Source organism: Coregonus lavaretus, assembly GCF_964263955.1.
Source record: "Coregonus lavaretus genome assembly, contig: HAP1_SCAFFOLD_192, whole genome shotgun sequence".
In the NCBI taxonomy this organism is placed as follows: domain Eukaryota; kingdom Metazoa; phylum Chordata; class Actinopteri; order Salmoniformes; family Salmonidae; genus Coregonus; species Coregonus lavaretus.
In genome coordinates this window covers 39,894-55,688 of record NW_028157672.1, presented here as the reverse complement: position 1 = coordinate 55,688, position 15,795 = coordinate 39,894, and the positions used below count along the sequence as shown (strand labels likewise).

The window sequence follows — 15,795 nt, the reverse complement described above, 5'->3', positions numbered from 1 at the left end:
AATGCTATTTGGCCCTAAACAGAGAGTACACAGTGGCAGAATACCTGACCACTGGACTGACCCAACCTTAAGGAAAGCTTTGACTATGTACAGACTCGGTGAGCATAGCCTTGCTATTGAGAAATGCCGCCGTAGGCAGACCTGGCTCTCAAGAGAAGACAGGTTATGTGCACACTGCCCACAAAATGAGGTGGAAACAGAGCTGCACTTCCTAACCTCCTGCCAAATGTATGACCATATTAGAGACACATATTTCCCTCAGATTACAGAGATCCACAAAGAATTTGAAAACAAACCCAATTTTGATAAACTCCCTTATCTATTGGGTGAAATACCACACTGTGCCGTCACAGCAGCAAGATTTGTGACCTGTTGCCACAAGAAAAGGGCAACCAAATGTTATTTATTTATTTCCCCATTTGTACTTTAACTATTTGCACATTGTTACAACACTGTATATAGACATAATATGACATTTGAAATGTCTCTATTATTACAACAAGTGAAGAACAAACACCATTGTAAATCATATTTATTGTTTATTTCACTTTTGTTTACTATCTATTTCACTTGCTTTGGCAATGTTAACATACGTTTCCCATGCCAATAAAGCCCTTAAATTGAAATTGAATTGAATTGAATTGAATTGAAAGAGAGGAGAGAGAGAGAGGAGAGAGAGAGAGGAGAGAGAGAGAGAGAGAGAGAGAGAGAGAGAGAGAGAGAGAGAGAGAGAGAGAGAGAAGAGAGGAGAGACAGAGAGAGAGGGAGAGGGAGGAGAGAGAGAGGGAAGAGGGAGAGAGAGATGGTCATGGCAAGGGTCCAAGTCTGGATGTAAACTAATCCGTCTCTTAAAGGAGAGAAGGGATGATTGTCTGTGGGAGAGAGACACTAGGACAAATGAAAGATGCATAAGGATAGAATAGCATACACTATAGTAGGTTTACACCAGGGCTCTCCAACCCTGTTCCTGTTCTGGAGATCAACCTACCGTCCTGTAGGTTTACACCAGGGCTCTCCAACCCTGTTTCTGTTCTGGAGATCTACCTACCCTCCTGTAGGTTTACACCAGGGCTCTCCAACCCTGTTCCTGTTCTGGAGATCTACCTACCCTCCTGTAGGTTTACACCAGGGCTCTCCAACCCTGTTCTGGAGATCAACCTACCGTCCTGTAGGTTTACACCAGGGCTCTCCAACCCTGTTCCTGTTCTGGAGATCAACCTACCGTCCTGTAGGTTTACACCAGGGCTCTCCAACCCTGTTTCTGTTCTGGAGATCTACCTACCCTCCTGTAGGTTTACACCAGGGCTCTCCAATCCTGTTCTGGAGATCGACCTACCCTCCTGTAGGTTTACACCAGGACTCTCCAACCCTGTTCCTGTTCTGAAGATCTACCTACCCTCCTGTAGGTTTACACCAGGGCTCTCCAACCCTGTTCCTGTTCTGGAGATCTACCTACCCTCCTGTAGGTTTACACCAGGACTCTCCAACCCTGTTCCTGTTCTGAAGATCTACCTACCCTCCTGTAGGTTTACACCAGGGCTCTCCAACCCTGTTCCTGTTCTGGAGATCTACCTACCCTCCTGTAGGTTTACACCAGGGCTCTCCAACCCTGTTCCTGTTCTCTCCAGGAACAGGGTTGGAGTTCAAACCTACAGGAGGGTAGGTCTCCAGGAACATGGTTGGAGTTAAAACCTACAGGAGGGTAGCTCTCCAGGAACAGGGTTGGAATTAAAACCTATAGGAGGGTGACTCTCCAGGAACAGGGTTGTAGAGCCCTGTGTAAACCTACAGGAGGGTATCTCCAGGAACAGGGTTGTAGAGCCCTGTGTTAACCTACAGGTGGTTATCTCTCCATGAACAGGGTTGTAGAGTCCTCTGTAAACCTACAGGAGGGTATCTCTCTAGGAACAGGGTTGTAGAGTCCTGTGTAAACCTACAAGACGGTATCTCTCTAGGAACAGGGTTGTAGAGCCCTGTGTAAACCTACAGGAGGTTATCTATCCAGGAACAGGGTTGTAGAGTCCTGTGTAAACCTACAGGGGGGTATCTCACCAGGAACAGGGTTGTAGAGTCCTGTGTAAACCTACAGGAGGGTATCTCTTCAGGAACAGGGTTGTGGAGCCCTGTGTAAACACATAACTGACACTCATACACAATAAAAGCATGTAAACATCTCTGTCAACATGTTGACCTCATGACCTCTGTATTACCCCTGTTGACCCCTGCCCTCTGACCCCTGTGTAGATAAGACAGGACCTGAAGGCCAATGGGATCCGAGTATACCCTCAGACTGAGTACGACGAAGATCCAGAGGACAGGATACTCAACGACAAGATTAGGGTAAGACACACACACAGGCACACACACACACACACACACAGACGCGCAGACATTCACACGCAAACACACACACACATCCATGTGTGCAGGCATTCTCACACACACACACACACACACACACATACGCAAGCATTCGTACAGGCATTCTCACGCAAACACACAAACATACAACCATGTGCGCACACACACACACATCTTTTACAAGTAAGACTTGTAAGCAGTTTGGCAGCGATAGTCAAAGGAACTCACTGGCCAAACCAAAGCACATAACAGTACAAATCTGGGACAAGGGTTTGGTGTCAACTCCTCTCCTGCTTTCCTCCTGTCTGGTCCTCTCCTGGTATTCCTCTATTACCTTTCCCCTGTCTGGTCCTCTCCTGGTATTCCTCTCTTACCTTTCTCCTGTCTGGTCCTCTCCTGGTATTCCTCTCTTACCTTTCTCCTGTCTGGTCCTCTCCTGGTATTCCTCTCTTACCTTTCTCCTGTCTGGTCCTCTCCTGGTATTTCTCTCCTGCCTTTCCCCTGTCTGGTCCTCTCCTGGTATTCCTCTCTTACTTTTCCCCTGTCTGGTCCTCTCCTGGTATTCCTCTCTTACCGTTCCCCTGTCTGGTCCTCTCCTGGTATTCCTCTCTTACCTTTCCCCTGTCTGGTCCTCTCCTGGTATTCCTCTCTTACCTTTCCCCTGTCTGGTCCTCTCCTGGTATTCCTCTCTTACCTTTCCCCTGTCTGGTCCTCTCCTAGTATTCCTCTATTACCTTTCTCCTGTCTGGTCCTCTCCTGGTATTCCTCTCCTGCCTTTCCCCTGTCTGGTCCTCTCCTGGTATTCCTCTCTTACCTTTCTCCTGTCTGGTCCTCTCCTGGTATTCCTCTCTTACCTCTCCCCTGTCTGGTCCTCTCCTGGTATTCCTCTCTTACCTTTCTCCTGTCTTGTCCTCTCCTGGTATTCCTCTCCTGCCTTTCCCCTGTCTGGTCCTCTCCTGGTATTCCTCTCTTACCTTTCTCCTGTCTGGTCCTCTCCTGGTATTCCTCTCTTACCTTTCTCCTGTCTGGTCCTCTCCTGGTATTCCTCTCTTACCTTTCCCCTGTCTGGTCCTCTCCTGGTATTCCTCTCTTACCTTTCCCCTGTCTGGTCCTCTCCTGGTATTCCTCTCCTACCTTTCTCCTGTGTGGTCCTCTCCTGGTATTCTTCTCTTACCTTTCCCCTGTCTGGTCCTCTCCTGGTATTCCTCTCTTACCTTTCCCCTGTCTGGTCCTCTCCTGGTATTCCTCTCCTACCTTTCCCTGTCTGGTCCTCTCCTGGTATTCCTCTCTTACCTTTCCCCTGTCTGGTCCTCTCCTGGTATTCATCTCTTACCTTTCCCCTGTCTGGTCCTCTCCTGTTATTCCTCTCTTACCTTTCTCCTGTCTGGTCCTCACCTTCTATTCTGTGTGCAGGAAAACATTCCGTTTGCGGTGGTGGGGACAGACAAGGAACACCAGGTAAACGGGAACAAGGTCCTGGGCAGGAAAACCAAATGGGGCATCATAGAGGGTGAGTGTTTTTACATTATCAATACATTATCATAGAGGGTGAGTGTGTTTACATTATCAATGCATTCTCGTAGAGGGTGAGTGTGTTTACATTATCAATGCATTATCATAGAGGGTGAGTGTGTTTACCTTATCAATGCATTATCATGGAGAGTGAGTGTGTTTACATTATTATAGATTATGTTTCAGGTTTTCAGTTTATTTGCCATATGTAATACGTGTAGGCCTAGAGACCTGGAGTACATACATGAACCAAAATTGGAGATTGATTGAGATTATTTAATTTTGTTTTGTTTATGAACACCTAATGATATGCATACTGAATAATAATAATAATAATAATAATAATAATATGCTGGTATATGCAGCACTGTTGTACATAAAATAAACCACATATTATATGACTAAATATCCCTATACGGTCTAATTCTGGAATCATGGGCTCAACTGCTACCCTCTAGTGTTCGTAATGAGGAAGTTGCAGAGCAGGAAGCATACATGTATTACGAGAGAGAGAGAGAGAGAGAGAGAGAGAGAGAGAGAGAGAGAGAGAGAGACGGACGGACGGATGGATGGATGGACGGACAGTTGGTGTTCCATGGATCTGGTGTAATGACTGGTTTTAACCACTGTTTTAGTCAACCTGTATATTTATTCTGTCTGTCCATAGTTGAAAACGTGGCGCATTGTGAGTTTGCCAACTTGAGAGATCTGCTGATTAGGTGAGTTACAGTTACACCTACAACAACTCACCCACGCATGCATGTACACACACATGAGGCTTGGGGTGATCTAGCGGTCCAAGCCGCTGCCTCTGGAGCCCATGTACAATGTACCACTGCTTCTGGATCACATGTAGAATGTACCGCTGCCTCTGGATCACATGTACAATGTACCACTGTCAGCATGGGTTGGAATCCAGCCTAGTGCTCTTCCATCACACTCTCTCCTACCGTTCACCTCTTCCATCACACTCTCTCCTACCTTTCACCTCTTCCATTACACTCTCCTACCTTTCACCTCTTCCATCACACTCTCTCCTACCTTTCACCTCTTCCATCACACTCTCTCCTACCTTTCACCTCTTCCATCACACTCTCTCCTACCTTTCACCTCTTCCATCACTCTCTCTCCTACCATTCACCTCTTCCATCACACTCTCTCCTACCATTCACCTCTTCCATCACTCTCTCTCCTACCATTCACCTCTTCCATCACACTCTCTCCTACCATTCACCTCTTCCATCACACTCTCTCCTACCTTTCACCTCTTCCATCACACTCTCTCCTACCTTTCACCTCTTCCATCACCCTCTCTCCTACCTTTCACCTCTTCCATCACTCTCTCTCCTACCATTCACCTCTTCCATCACACCTTCTCCTATCATTCACCTCTTCCATCACTCTCTCTCCTACCTTTCACCTCTTCCATCACACTCTCTCCTACCATTCACCTCTTCCATCACACTCTCTCCTACCTTTCACCTCTTCCATCACTCTCTCTCCTATCTTTCAGCTCTTTCCAATAAAAATACTTTAAAACAACAACTGAACACACCCCTGTAGCTGAGGACAGAGCAGCAGAGGGGCTAATGACAGCCCTACAGAGTTAACATACAGGTCAGCCTGGTTTCATGAGCTCCTAACGGTGACCTCTGACCAAGGGTCCATGGCCCTGTTGCATAAAACATCTTAAGTGTTTTCCTGAAGGATTTACCTTAAGGAATAATTTCCCCTTACCTAAGGGAATTGCTTAAGAGCGTTGCATAGAGCCCCTCAAACGATTTCCTTAAGTAAGGGCATACTTAAGCGGTTTTACGGTAGTTTTGAAGGCATGTACGGCAGAAAGAGTCTCTGGTTAACATGGAGACGACCTGAGTCACGCCCTCTGCTAAAGGTTGTCTACGTCGTAAACGACACCCTGTGCCCTTCATAGTGCATTACGTTTGACCAGGACCCATAGGGGCTCAGGTCAATAGGCCCCTGGTCAAAAGTAGTGCACTATGAAGGGAACAGGGTGCCGTTTGGGACGCATCCATAGTGTCAGGGAGGAGGATGGTGACGGGGCTGAGAAAACATCCCAGACATGTTGTTTACAACCACTTAGCAGTGTTTTTTAGACTTCCATTACTAGTACACTTTCACCCTATAGTTACACTGTACCTGTTCTGATGCTGCATGGCAACCACCAAGGTGTTAACTACAGCTGTAATAGAACACACTAACATCCATCATATCGGCTGTTTATCCTTCATCATCAATCATATCAGCTGTTTATCTTTCATCATCCATCATATCAGCTGTCTATCCTTCATCATCCGTCATATCAGCTGTCTATCCTTTATCATCCGTCAAATCAACTGGCTATCCTTCATCATCCATCATATCAGATGTCTATCCTTCATCATCCGTCATTCAGCTGTCTATTCTTCATCATCCATCATATCAGCTGTCTATCCTTCATCATCCATCATATCAGCTGTCTATCCTTCATCATCCATCATATCAGCTGTCTATCCTTCATCATCCATCATATCAGCTGTCTATCCTTCATCAGCCGTCAAATCAGCTGTCTATCCTTCATCATCCGTCATATCAGCTGTCTATCCTTCATCATCCATCATATCGACTGGCTATTCTTCATCATCCATCACATCAGCTGTCTATCCTTCATCATCCATCATATCAGCTGTCTATCCTTCATCATCCATCATATCAACTGGCTATCCTTCATCATCCGTCACATCAGCTGTCTATCCTTCATCAACCATCAGATCAGCTGGCTATCCTTCATCATCCATCATATCAGCTGTCTATCCTTCATCATTCATCATATCATTTGTCTATTATTCATCATCCGTCATTCAGCTGTCTATCCTTCATCCTCCAACATGTCAGCTGTCTATCCTTCATCAGCCGTCATTCAGCTGTCTATCCTTCATCATCCATCATATCAACTGTCTATACTTCATCATCCATCATATCAGCTGTCTATCCTTCATCATCCGTCATTCTGCTGTCTATTCTTCATCATCCATCATATCAGCTGTCTATCCTTCATCATCCATCATATCAGCTGTCTATCCTTCATCATCCATCATATCAGCTGTCTATCCTTCATCAACCGTCAAATCAGCTGTCTATCCTTCATCATCCGTCATATCAGCTGTCTATCCTTCATCATCCATCATATCGACTGGCTATCCTTCATCATCCCTCACATCAGCTGTCTATCCTTCATCATCCATCATATCAGCTGTCTATCCTTCATCATCCATCATATCAACTGGCTATCTTTCATCATCCGTCACATCAGCTGTCTATCCTTCATCAACCATCAGATCAGCTGGCTATCCTTCATCATCCATCATATCAGCTGTCTATCCTTCATCATCCATCATATCATTTGTCTATTATTCATAATCCGTCATTCGGCTGTCTATCCTTCATCATCCGTCATTCAGCTGTCTATCCTTCATCATCCATCATATCAGCTGTCTATCCTTCATCATCCATCATATCAGCTGTCTATCCTTCATCATCCGTCATTCAGCTGTCTATCCTTCATCATCCGTCATTCAGCTGTCTATTCTTCATCATCCGTCATATCAGCTGTCTATCCTTCATCATCTGTCATTCAGCTGTCTATCCTTCATCATCCGTCATTCAGCTGTCTGTCCTTCATCATCCATCATATCAGCTGTCTATCCTTCATCATCCATCATATCAACTGGCTATCCTTCATCATCCATCACATCAGCTGTCTATCCTTCATCAACCATCAGATCAGCTGGCTATCCTTCATCATCCATCATATCAGCTGTCTATCCTTCATCATCCATCATATCATTTGTCTATTATTCATAATCCGTCATTCGGCTGTCTATCCTTCATCATCCGTCATTCAGCTGTCTATCCTTCATCATCCATCATATCAGCTGTCTATCCTTCATCATCCATCATATCAGCTGTCTATCCTTCATCATCCGTCATTCAGCTGTCTATCCTTCATCATCCGTCATTCAGCTGTCTATTCTTCATCATCCGTCATATCAGCTGTCTATCCTTCATCATCTGTCATTCAGCTGTCTATCCTTCATCATCCGTCATTCAGCTGTCTGTCCTTCATCATCCATCATATCAGCTGTCTATCCTTCATCATCCATCATATCAACTGGCTATCCTTCATCATCCATCACATCAGCTGTCTATCCTTCATCAACCATCAGATCAGCTGTCTATCCTTCATCATCCATCATATCAGCTGTCTATCCTTCATCATCCATCATATCATTTGTCTATTATTCATCATCCGTCATTCAGCTGTCTATCCTTCATCCTCCAACATGTCAGCTGTCTATCCTTCATCATCCGTCATTCAGCTGTCTATCCTTCATCATCCATCATATCAACTGTCTATCCTTCATCATCCATCATATCAGCTGTCTATCCTTCATCATCCGTCATTCAGCTGTCTATTATTCATCATCCATCATATCAGCTGTCTATCCTTCATCATCCATCATATCAACTGGCTATCTTTCATCATCCGTCATTCAGCTGTCTATCCTTCATCATCCGTCATTCAGCTGTCTATTCTTCATCATCCGTCATTCAGCTGTCTATCCTTCATCCGTCCTTCAGCTGTCTATCCTTCATCATCCGTCATTCAGCTGTCTATCTACACTGATGTTGTTTGTGTTTTTGTCTACAACATTGTGTATTTTAACCTATTTACATAAATAAACATGAAAATAAAGACTGTTTTTGTGTTTGTCTGTGTTTCCCTAAAGGTCCCACCTGCAGGACCTGAAGGACGTGACCCACAACATCCACTATGAGACATTCCGCGTGAGGAGGCTGAACGAGAGTAACCTGACCGTCCACGGTCTGGCCCTGTCGTGCTTTCCCATGGAGAACGGGACCCACGGAACCAACGGAACCAACGGAACCAACGGAACCTCGGACAGGAGCGAATCAGAGAGCCAACTCTGAGGGGGACCACAAAGTGCGTCGCACACAGCAGCAGCAGCTCCAGCTTCCTGTTTCCTGTTTTGACCTGCAATGATTGGTCAACTGTTTCCCCCAATCGGAACACACGAGAAAGAGAGCGAAAGAAAGAAAGAGGAACTTTATTTTAACAAAGGAGAGATTTTTTCGGTGGCCACCACACCTTCGATTTTGAAATAACATTTTATTGAGTTTTACTAAAGACATTATTGATAAGAAATGCATTTAAACTTCATATATGAATATATTTACTGAGAATTAGTTTATATTTCCTGGAAGCAGGGTCACACAGGGCTGGAAGAGCAGAGAGAGAGATGGAGAGCAAGTTCTCAGGAGAGAGAGAGCAAGAAAGAGTGGATAGAGAGAGAGAGAGAGAGAGAGAGAGAGAGAGAGAGAGAGAGAGAGAGAGAGAGAGAGAGAGAGAGAGAGCGAGAGAGAGAGAGAGAGAGAGAGGGACAGAGAGAGAGAGACAGAGAGAGAGACAGAGAGAGAGAGATGGAGAGACAGAGAGAGAGAGGGAGAGACAGAGAGAGAGAGGGAGAGACAGAGAGGGAGAGGGGAGAGAGAGAGGGGGAGAGTGAGGGATGTAGAGAGAGAGAGGGAGATAAAAACAGAGAGGGGAGAGAGAGGAGGAGTGTGTTATGTGCTCAGACAATGTTATTTCGCTCTGGGTTGTATTCAATCAAACCTGCAATACCGATGTTTATGCAGTATCATTGTTTACACTCATACTACCGCTGGAATTCAGAAAACTGGAATCACCTGCCTGAGAGTGATATACAGTATCCTGTAGCTAACACAGCTACATCTCCTGTATTCTACAGTACACACATCCATTCAGCTACAGCCTCCTGTATTCTACAGTACCCACATCCATTCAGCTACAGCCTCCTGTATTCTACAGTCTTGTATTCTACAGTACCCACAAACATTCAGCTACAGCCTCCTGTATTCTACAGTACCCACATCCATTCTGGGTGTTATTTGGCCACAGGAGAAATTATATGGTCTATATCAGGGGGGGTCAAACTCATTCCACGGAGGGCCGAGTGTCTGCAGGTTTGGGGTTTTTTCCTTTCAGTTAAGACCTAGACAACCAGGTGAGAGGAGTTATTTACTAATCAGTGACCATAATTAATCAATCAAGTACAAGGGTGGAGCGAAAACCTGCAGACACTCGGCCCTCTGTGGAATGAGTTGGACATACAGTGGGGAAAAAAGTATTTAGTCAGCCACCAATTGTGCAAGTTCTCCCACTTAAAAAGATGAGAGAGGCCTGTAATTTTCATCATAGGTACACGTCAAATATGACAGACAAAATGAGAAAAAATAATCCAGAAAATCACATTGTAGGATTTTTAATGAATTTATTTGCAAATTATGGTGGAAAATAAGTATTTGGTCAATAACAAACGTTTCTCAATACTTTGTTATATACCCTTTGTTGGCAATGACACAGGTCAAACGTTTTCTGTAAGTCTTCACAAGGTTTTCACACACTGTTGCTGGTATTTTGGCCCATTCCTCCATGCAGATCTCCTCTAGAGCAGTGATGTTTTGGGGCTGTCGCTGGGCAACACGGACTTTCAACTCCCTCCAAAGATTTTCTATGGGGTTGAGATCTGGAGACTGGCTAGGCCACTCCAGGACCTTGAAATGCTTCTTACGAAGCCACTCCTTCCTTGCCCGGGCGGTGTGTTTGGGATCATTGTCATGCTGAAAGACCCAGCTACGTTTCATCTTCAATGCCCTTGCTGATGGAAGGAGGTTTTCACTCAAAATCTCACGATACATGGCCCCATTCATTCTTTCCTTTACACGGATCAGTCGTCCTGGTCCCTTTGCAGAAAAACAGCCCCAAAGCATGATGTTTCCACCCCCATGCTTCACAGTAGGTATGGTGTTCTTTGGATGCAACTCAGCATTCTTTGTCCTCCAAACACGACGAGTTGAGTTTTTACCAAAAAGTTCTATTTTGGTTTCATCTGACCATATGACATTCTCCCAATCCTCTTCTGGATCATCCAAATGCACTCTAGCAAACTTCAGACGGGCCTGGACATGTACTGGCTTAAGCAGGGGGATACGTCTCGCACTGCAGGATTTGAGTCCCTGGCGGCGTAGTGTGTTACTGATGGTAGGCTTTGTTACTTTGGTCCCAGCTCTCTGCAGGTCATTCACTAGGTCCCCCCGTGTGGTTCTGGGATTTTTGCTCACCGTTCTTGTGATCATTTTGACCCCACGGGGTGAGATCTTGCGTGGAGCCCCAGATCGAGGGAGATTATCAGTGGTCTTGTATGTCTTCCATTTCCTAATAATTGCTCCCACAGTTGATTTCTTCAAACCAAGCTGCTTACCTATTGCAGATTCAGTCTTCCCAGCCTGGTGCAGGTCTACAATTTTGTTTCTGGTGTCCTTTGACAGCTCTTTGGTCTTGGCCATAGTGGAGTTTGGAGTGTGACTGTTTGAGGTTGTGGACAGGTGTATTTTATACTGATAACAAGTTCAAACAGGTGCCATTAATACAGGTAACGAGTGGAGGACAGAGGAGCCTCTTAAAGAAGAAGTTACAGGTCTGTGAGAGCCAGAACTCTTGCTTGTTTGTAGGTGACCAAATACTTATTTTCCACCATAATTTGCAAATAAATTCATAAAAAATCCTACAATGTGATTTTCTAGATTTTTTTTTCTCAATTTGTCTGTCATAGTTGACATGTACCTATGATGAAAATTACAGGCCTCTCTCATCTTTTTAAGTGGGAGAACTTGCACAATTGGTGGCTGACTAAATACTTTTTTTCCCCACTGTATGTCGTCTATATGCTACTGTGTGAATACTGCAATGTGGCTTTGTTTGAATTCCATCCTGTTTCCCTATCTCTCAAAAGGATGGCAGCCTTTTTAACACTGTATATATGATCTGATGAATACCGGCAGAGCTGTAGCCTAGCCTATGTGTGGCTTATGAACCTCTCTCTTTAACACAGGCATAGGCCTGTAACCTATTCAGACGCTTCATTTAATATGCATGTTTTTGTTTGTTTGTTTGTTTAAACCTTTTCCACCTGCTGTAAACGTCGATACACACATACATATCCATACACACTTGTCCATCCATACGTGCACAGTCCAGTTAACCTCCAAGGGCCTTTCTGTGTTGTGTATAGAGGGAGTGCTAGATCCCTTCTGTGTCCTTCCCCGATGGGCAGCTGTGCTGTTTGGAGAGAGGGCTCTACCTAGAGGCCAAGTGGAGGAATGACTGGAGTCAGAGAGAAGAGGGTCCAACTGTACTCTCACCAAAGTGTCTAGGGTTGCAAAATTCCCAGTAGCTCTCAATGATACTATGTTATGGGAGAGATCAGAAATGACGCAGACAAGATTAGCTCATTGCAAGTTTACCCTCCTCTGTTTTATGGCTTTGGGTATCCCCAACTGTAACTTAGAGCCCCAAACTTCCTGTTTAACGTTAACATGTAAATGTGATGCTAGGGGCTAGTTTCCGGACACAGATTAAGCCCAGTTCATCCTATAAGCCTTCTCCATTGAAAGTGGTTCTCAGTCTAAGACTAGGCTTAATCTGTGTTGGGGAAACTGGCCCTATGATAACCATGTATGTGTGTGTAGTTGCCCATTCAAAGCCTGTCCTGTCTTCACAGACTTGACTGCCTCTTCTTTAACTACTGATCAGCTCTCTGCTACACTTTAGATCAGATCGTTAGATCATCATCCGTTGTTGTCCATTAAAAGGTACATTCCTCGCTCATTTAGATACGTAGTATTGACATTGTACACAGCCTCTTCAGCTGTGGGCAGCCAATGGCTTACAGGCATCTTGTACATACAAACATAAACATACACACACATACATACATTTTTATACACACACACACACACACACACACACACACACACACACACACACACACGACATGACTATGTTTATGTTGTTGTTGATCTTCTGCCTCTGATGTTTTATACTGGTGTTCTGTACTAAGAACATATTAATAAACGCTGTTGATTTACCATGAAATGATCGTCACTGTTGAACCTCTGAGTGGTGGGCCCTGTGACTCACAATGACCCAGACAGGGAGAATCTCAATTGCATTTCCTTGATTCCTCAAGTCCTTTCTCCCCGCCTCCTTCTTGAAAACCCATTGGATGAGAAGGCCGAAAAGGAGGGACCTCTGACCTTCTCGTCCAATGGGTTTTGAGAAGGAGGCGAGGAGAGCGGACGCGAGGAATCAAGGAAATGCAATTGAGCTTCTCCCTATAAGGCCCTGTACACAAGTTGTACAGCTGATGTACAACGCATTTGGCACAACAGTTGTGATACAGTGGACAGTTTATCTGCATAAAAAGTGTTGGAGACAAAGCACAATGGTTGTGTAAACATGTTTTGTGCAGACAAACCTTCATATAAATATCAGTTGCATCACAACAACCATTGTTGTCAAATGTGTATAGAAATGCAGGCACGCACTACTGTGAGTTGCTTTGAATAAAAGCGTTTGCTAAATGGCAATGTAGGAGGATGAAAGCAAAGAGAGGAGGAACGCGGTTTAGTTTTGTACAACTTTTACTAAAACGGTGCAGACTGGAACCAAAACCATGTCGAAAACAACAACTGCTCTCTAACAAGGCACTGCAGCCATCCATTAGAATTACCACACCACTTCTCCTGTCATATCAAATCCATTAGATTCACCACACCACCTCTCCTGTCAAATCAAATCCATTATTCACCAAAACACCAGCTCTCCTGTCAAATCAAATCCATTAGATTCACCAAAACACCAGCTCTCCTGTCAAATCAAATGTTTCATATCATCACCACAGTATCAGTATTTACACAAAACAATGAGCAAAACATAATAAAATAAACACCCCCCACCCCCCAAAAACGTCTTCATATGACCTCTGTGTCACAAATAATAAATAGAGAGATACCAAGATGGTACCATTACATAGGAATGTAGGTAAGGAAGTGTTGCAGACAGACAGAGATGTAGAGTAGGGTTGTTCCTAAGAATAACATTGGCCTTTAAAAGCTGCATTGCCGAGAGCGCTCTATGGATTGAATTCCGGCCCTAAATACCCCACAACATCCCATAGACCAGTGTCCCTCCCAAGCCACCGTACAGTATTGGCAGATCACTGTAAACTCAGTTAAACTGAAACAGTTGAATTGAAACAGTTGGCCTGACGCCAATGGAGACCTGGATAGAAGTTACATGTTAAGTCAAAAACTATTTTCCCATTTATGCTCCATAGACATTCTGAATACCATGTTTCTGTCCTCTCTTCAGATGCTCTTCGTACCAGATCAGTGCAAACCAGTGGAGAATTCAACACAGTGTCTGAAGACTGATGTATTTAACCCATGAACATGTTCCTCTGTGTGAATCAGAAGTACTTTCAACATAGTTTTATTGTTATAATTATTATACAGTGTCTTATTCAGTACAGAGTTAACCTGTTGGGTTGGTCTCCATGTGAAGGAATACATAAAAAATGCCCTTGGACACTTCCTCTGTTAGACAGAAGGAGAGAGAGAGACAGCGAGAGAGTTATAAAGATGGTGTCAGCTAGGTGCTTGGCCTTAACATAGGTACAGTAAGTCCAGTGTACAGTAGGGCTGTACAGGGTTGAGGTTGGGGAGTGATGGTGTCTTAGCTTGGGTACAGTAATCCAGCAATTTTAGCTAACCGGACAATATGCAGCAAGCTAAGCTAACCAGTCCAGCTATCCTAGCTAAACTGACAGTATGCAGCTAGCTATGCTAACCAATCCAGCTAGCTTAGCTCGGGGTCCTGGGGTGTGAGGAAAAAGACTACTGAAAGAAAACATTCCGTGCTGGGCTCTCCCGGCCGTTACAAATCTGTAAGCCCACAACAACGCCCTATTTTCACGGCACCCTCGAGATTCAATGTGAATTTCTAAAATTGCAATCAAGTACTGTTGAAGTAAAGCTGGACACAAAAGTCAAGATAGCTATCAGAACAAAGATAGAATCTCCTAGTGGACAACCAGCCACAGCTAAGAGATATAATCACCTAGTGGACAACCAGCCACAGCTAAGAGATAGAATCACCTAGTGGACAACCAGCCACAGCTAAGAGATATAATCACCTAGTGGACAACCAGCCACAGCTAAGAGATAGAATCACCTAGTGGACAACCAGCCACAGCTAAGAGATAGAATCACCTAGTGGACAACCAGCCACAGCTAAGAGATAGAATCACCTAGTGGACAACCAGCCACAGCTAAGAGATATAATCACCTAGTGGACAACCAGCCACAGCTAAGAGATAGAATCACCTAGTGGACAACCAGCCACAGCTAAGAGATAGAATCCCCTAGTGGACAACCAGCCACAGCTAAGAGATAGAATCACCTAGTGGACAACCAGCCACAGCTAAGAGATAGAATCCCCTAGTGGACAACCAGCCACAGCTAAACAGACACAGTCGGGTGCTTCTGGAATGGCACCATATTCCTCCTATTGGCTAGATGTAGTTGACTTGTTCTATATAGGGAATAGGTTCCTCATATCCCTATTCTACTCCTGTATATATTCCTTCCTCACATATTCCACTATATACAGTGGGGGAAAAAAGTATTTAGTCAGCCACCAATTGTGCAAGTTCTCCCACTTAAAAAGATGAGAGAGGCCTGTAATTTTCATCATAGGTACACGTCAACTATGACAGACAAAATGAGAAAAAATAATCCTGAAAATCACATTGTAGGATTTTTAATGAATCTATTTGCAAATGATGGTGGAAAATAAGTATTTGGTCAATAACAAAAGTTTCTCAATACTTTGTTATATACCCTTTGTTGGCAATGACACAGGTCAAACATTTTCTGTAAGTCTTCACAAGGTTTTCACACACTGTTGCTGGTATTTTG

General features: G+C 44.3%; 1 protein-coding gene across 1 annotated transcript in view; it reads left to right on the top strand.

Annotated features, from left to right (window-relative positions):
• The window catches only part of LOC311125096 (uncharacterized protein), a 216,137-nt gene extending 207,164 nt beyond the window's left edge, over positions 1-8,973 (top strand). Inside the window, exons 8-11 of the mRNA XM_084199171.1 lie at positions 2,245-2,340; positions 3,775-3,871; positions 4,541-4,592; positions 8,664-8,973. Coding sequence (XP_084055297.1) covers positions 2,245-2,340; positions 3,775-3,871; positions 4,541-4,592; positions 8,664-8,865 — 447 coding nt within the window. The 3' untranslated portion in view covers positions 8,866-8,973. The remainder of the gene's footprint in view (positions 1-2,244; positions 2,341-3,774; positions 3,872-4,540; positions 4,593-8,663) is intronic.
• Positions 8,974-15,795: the final 6,822 nt, after the last annotated feature.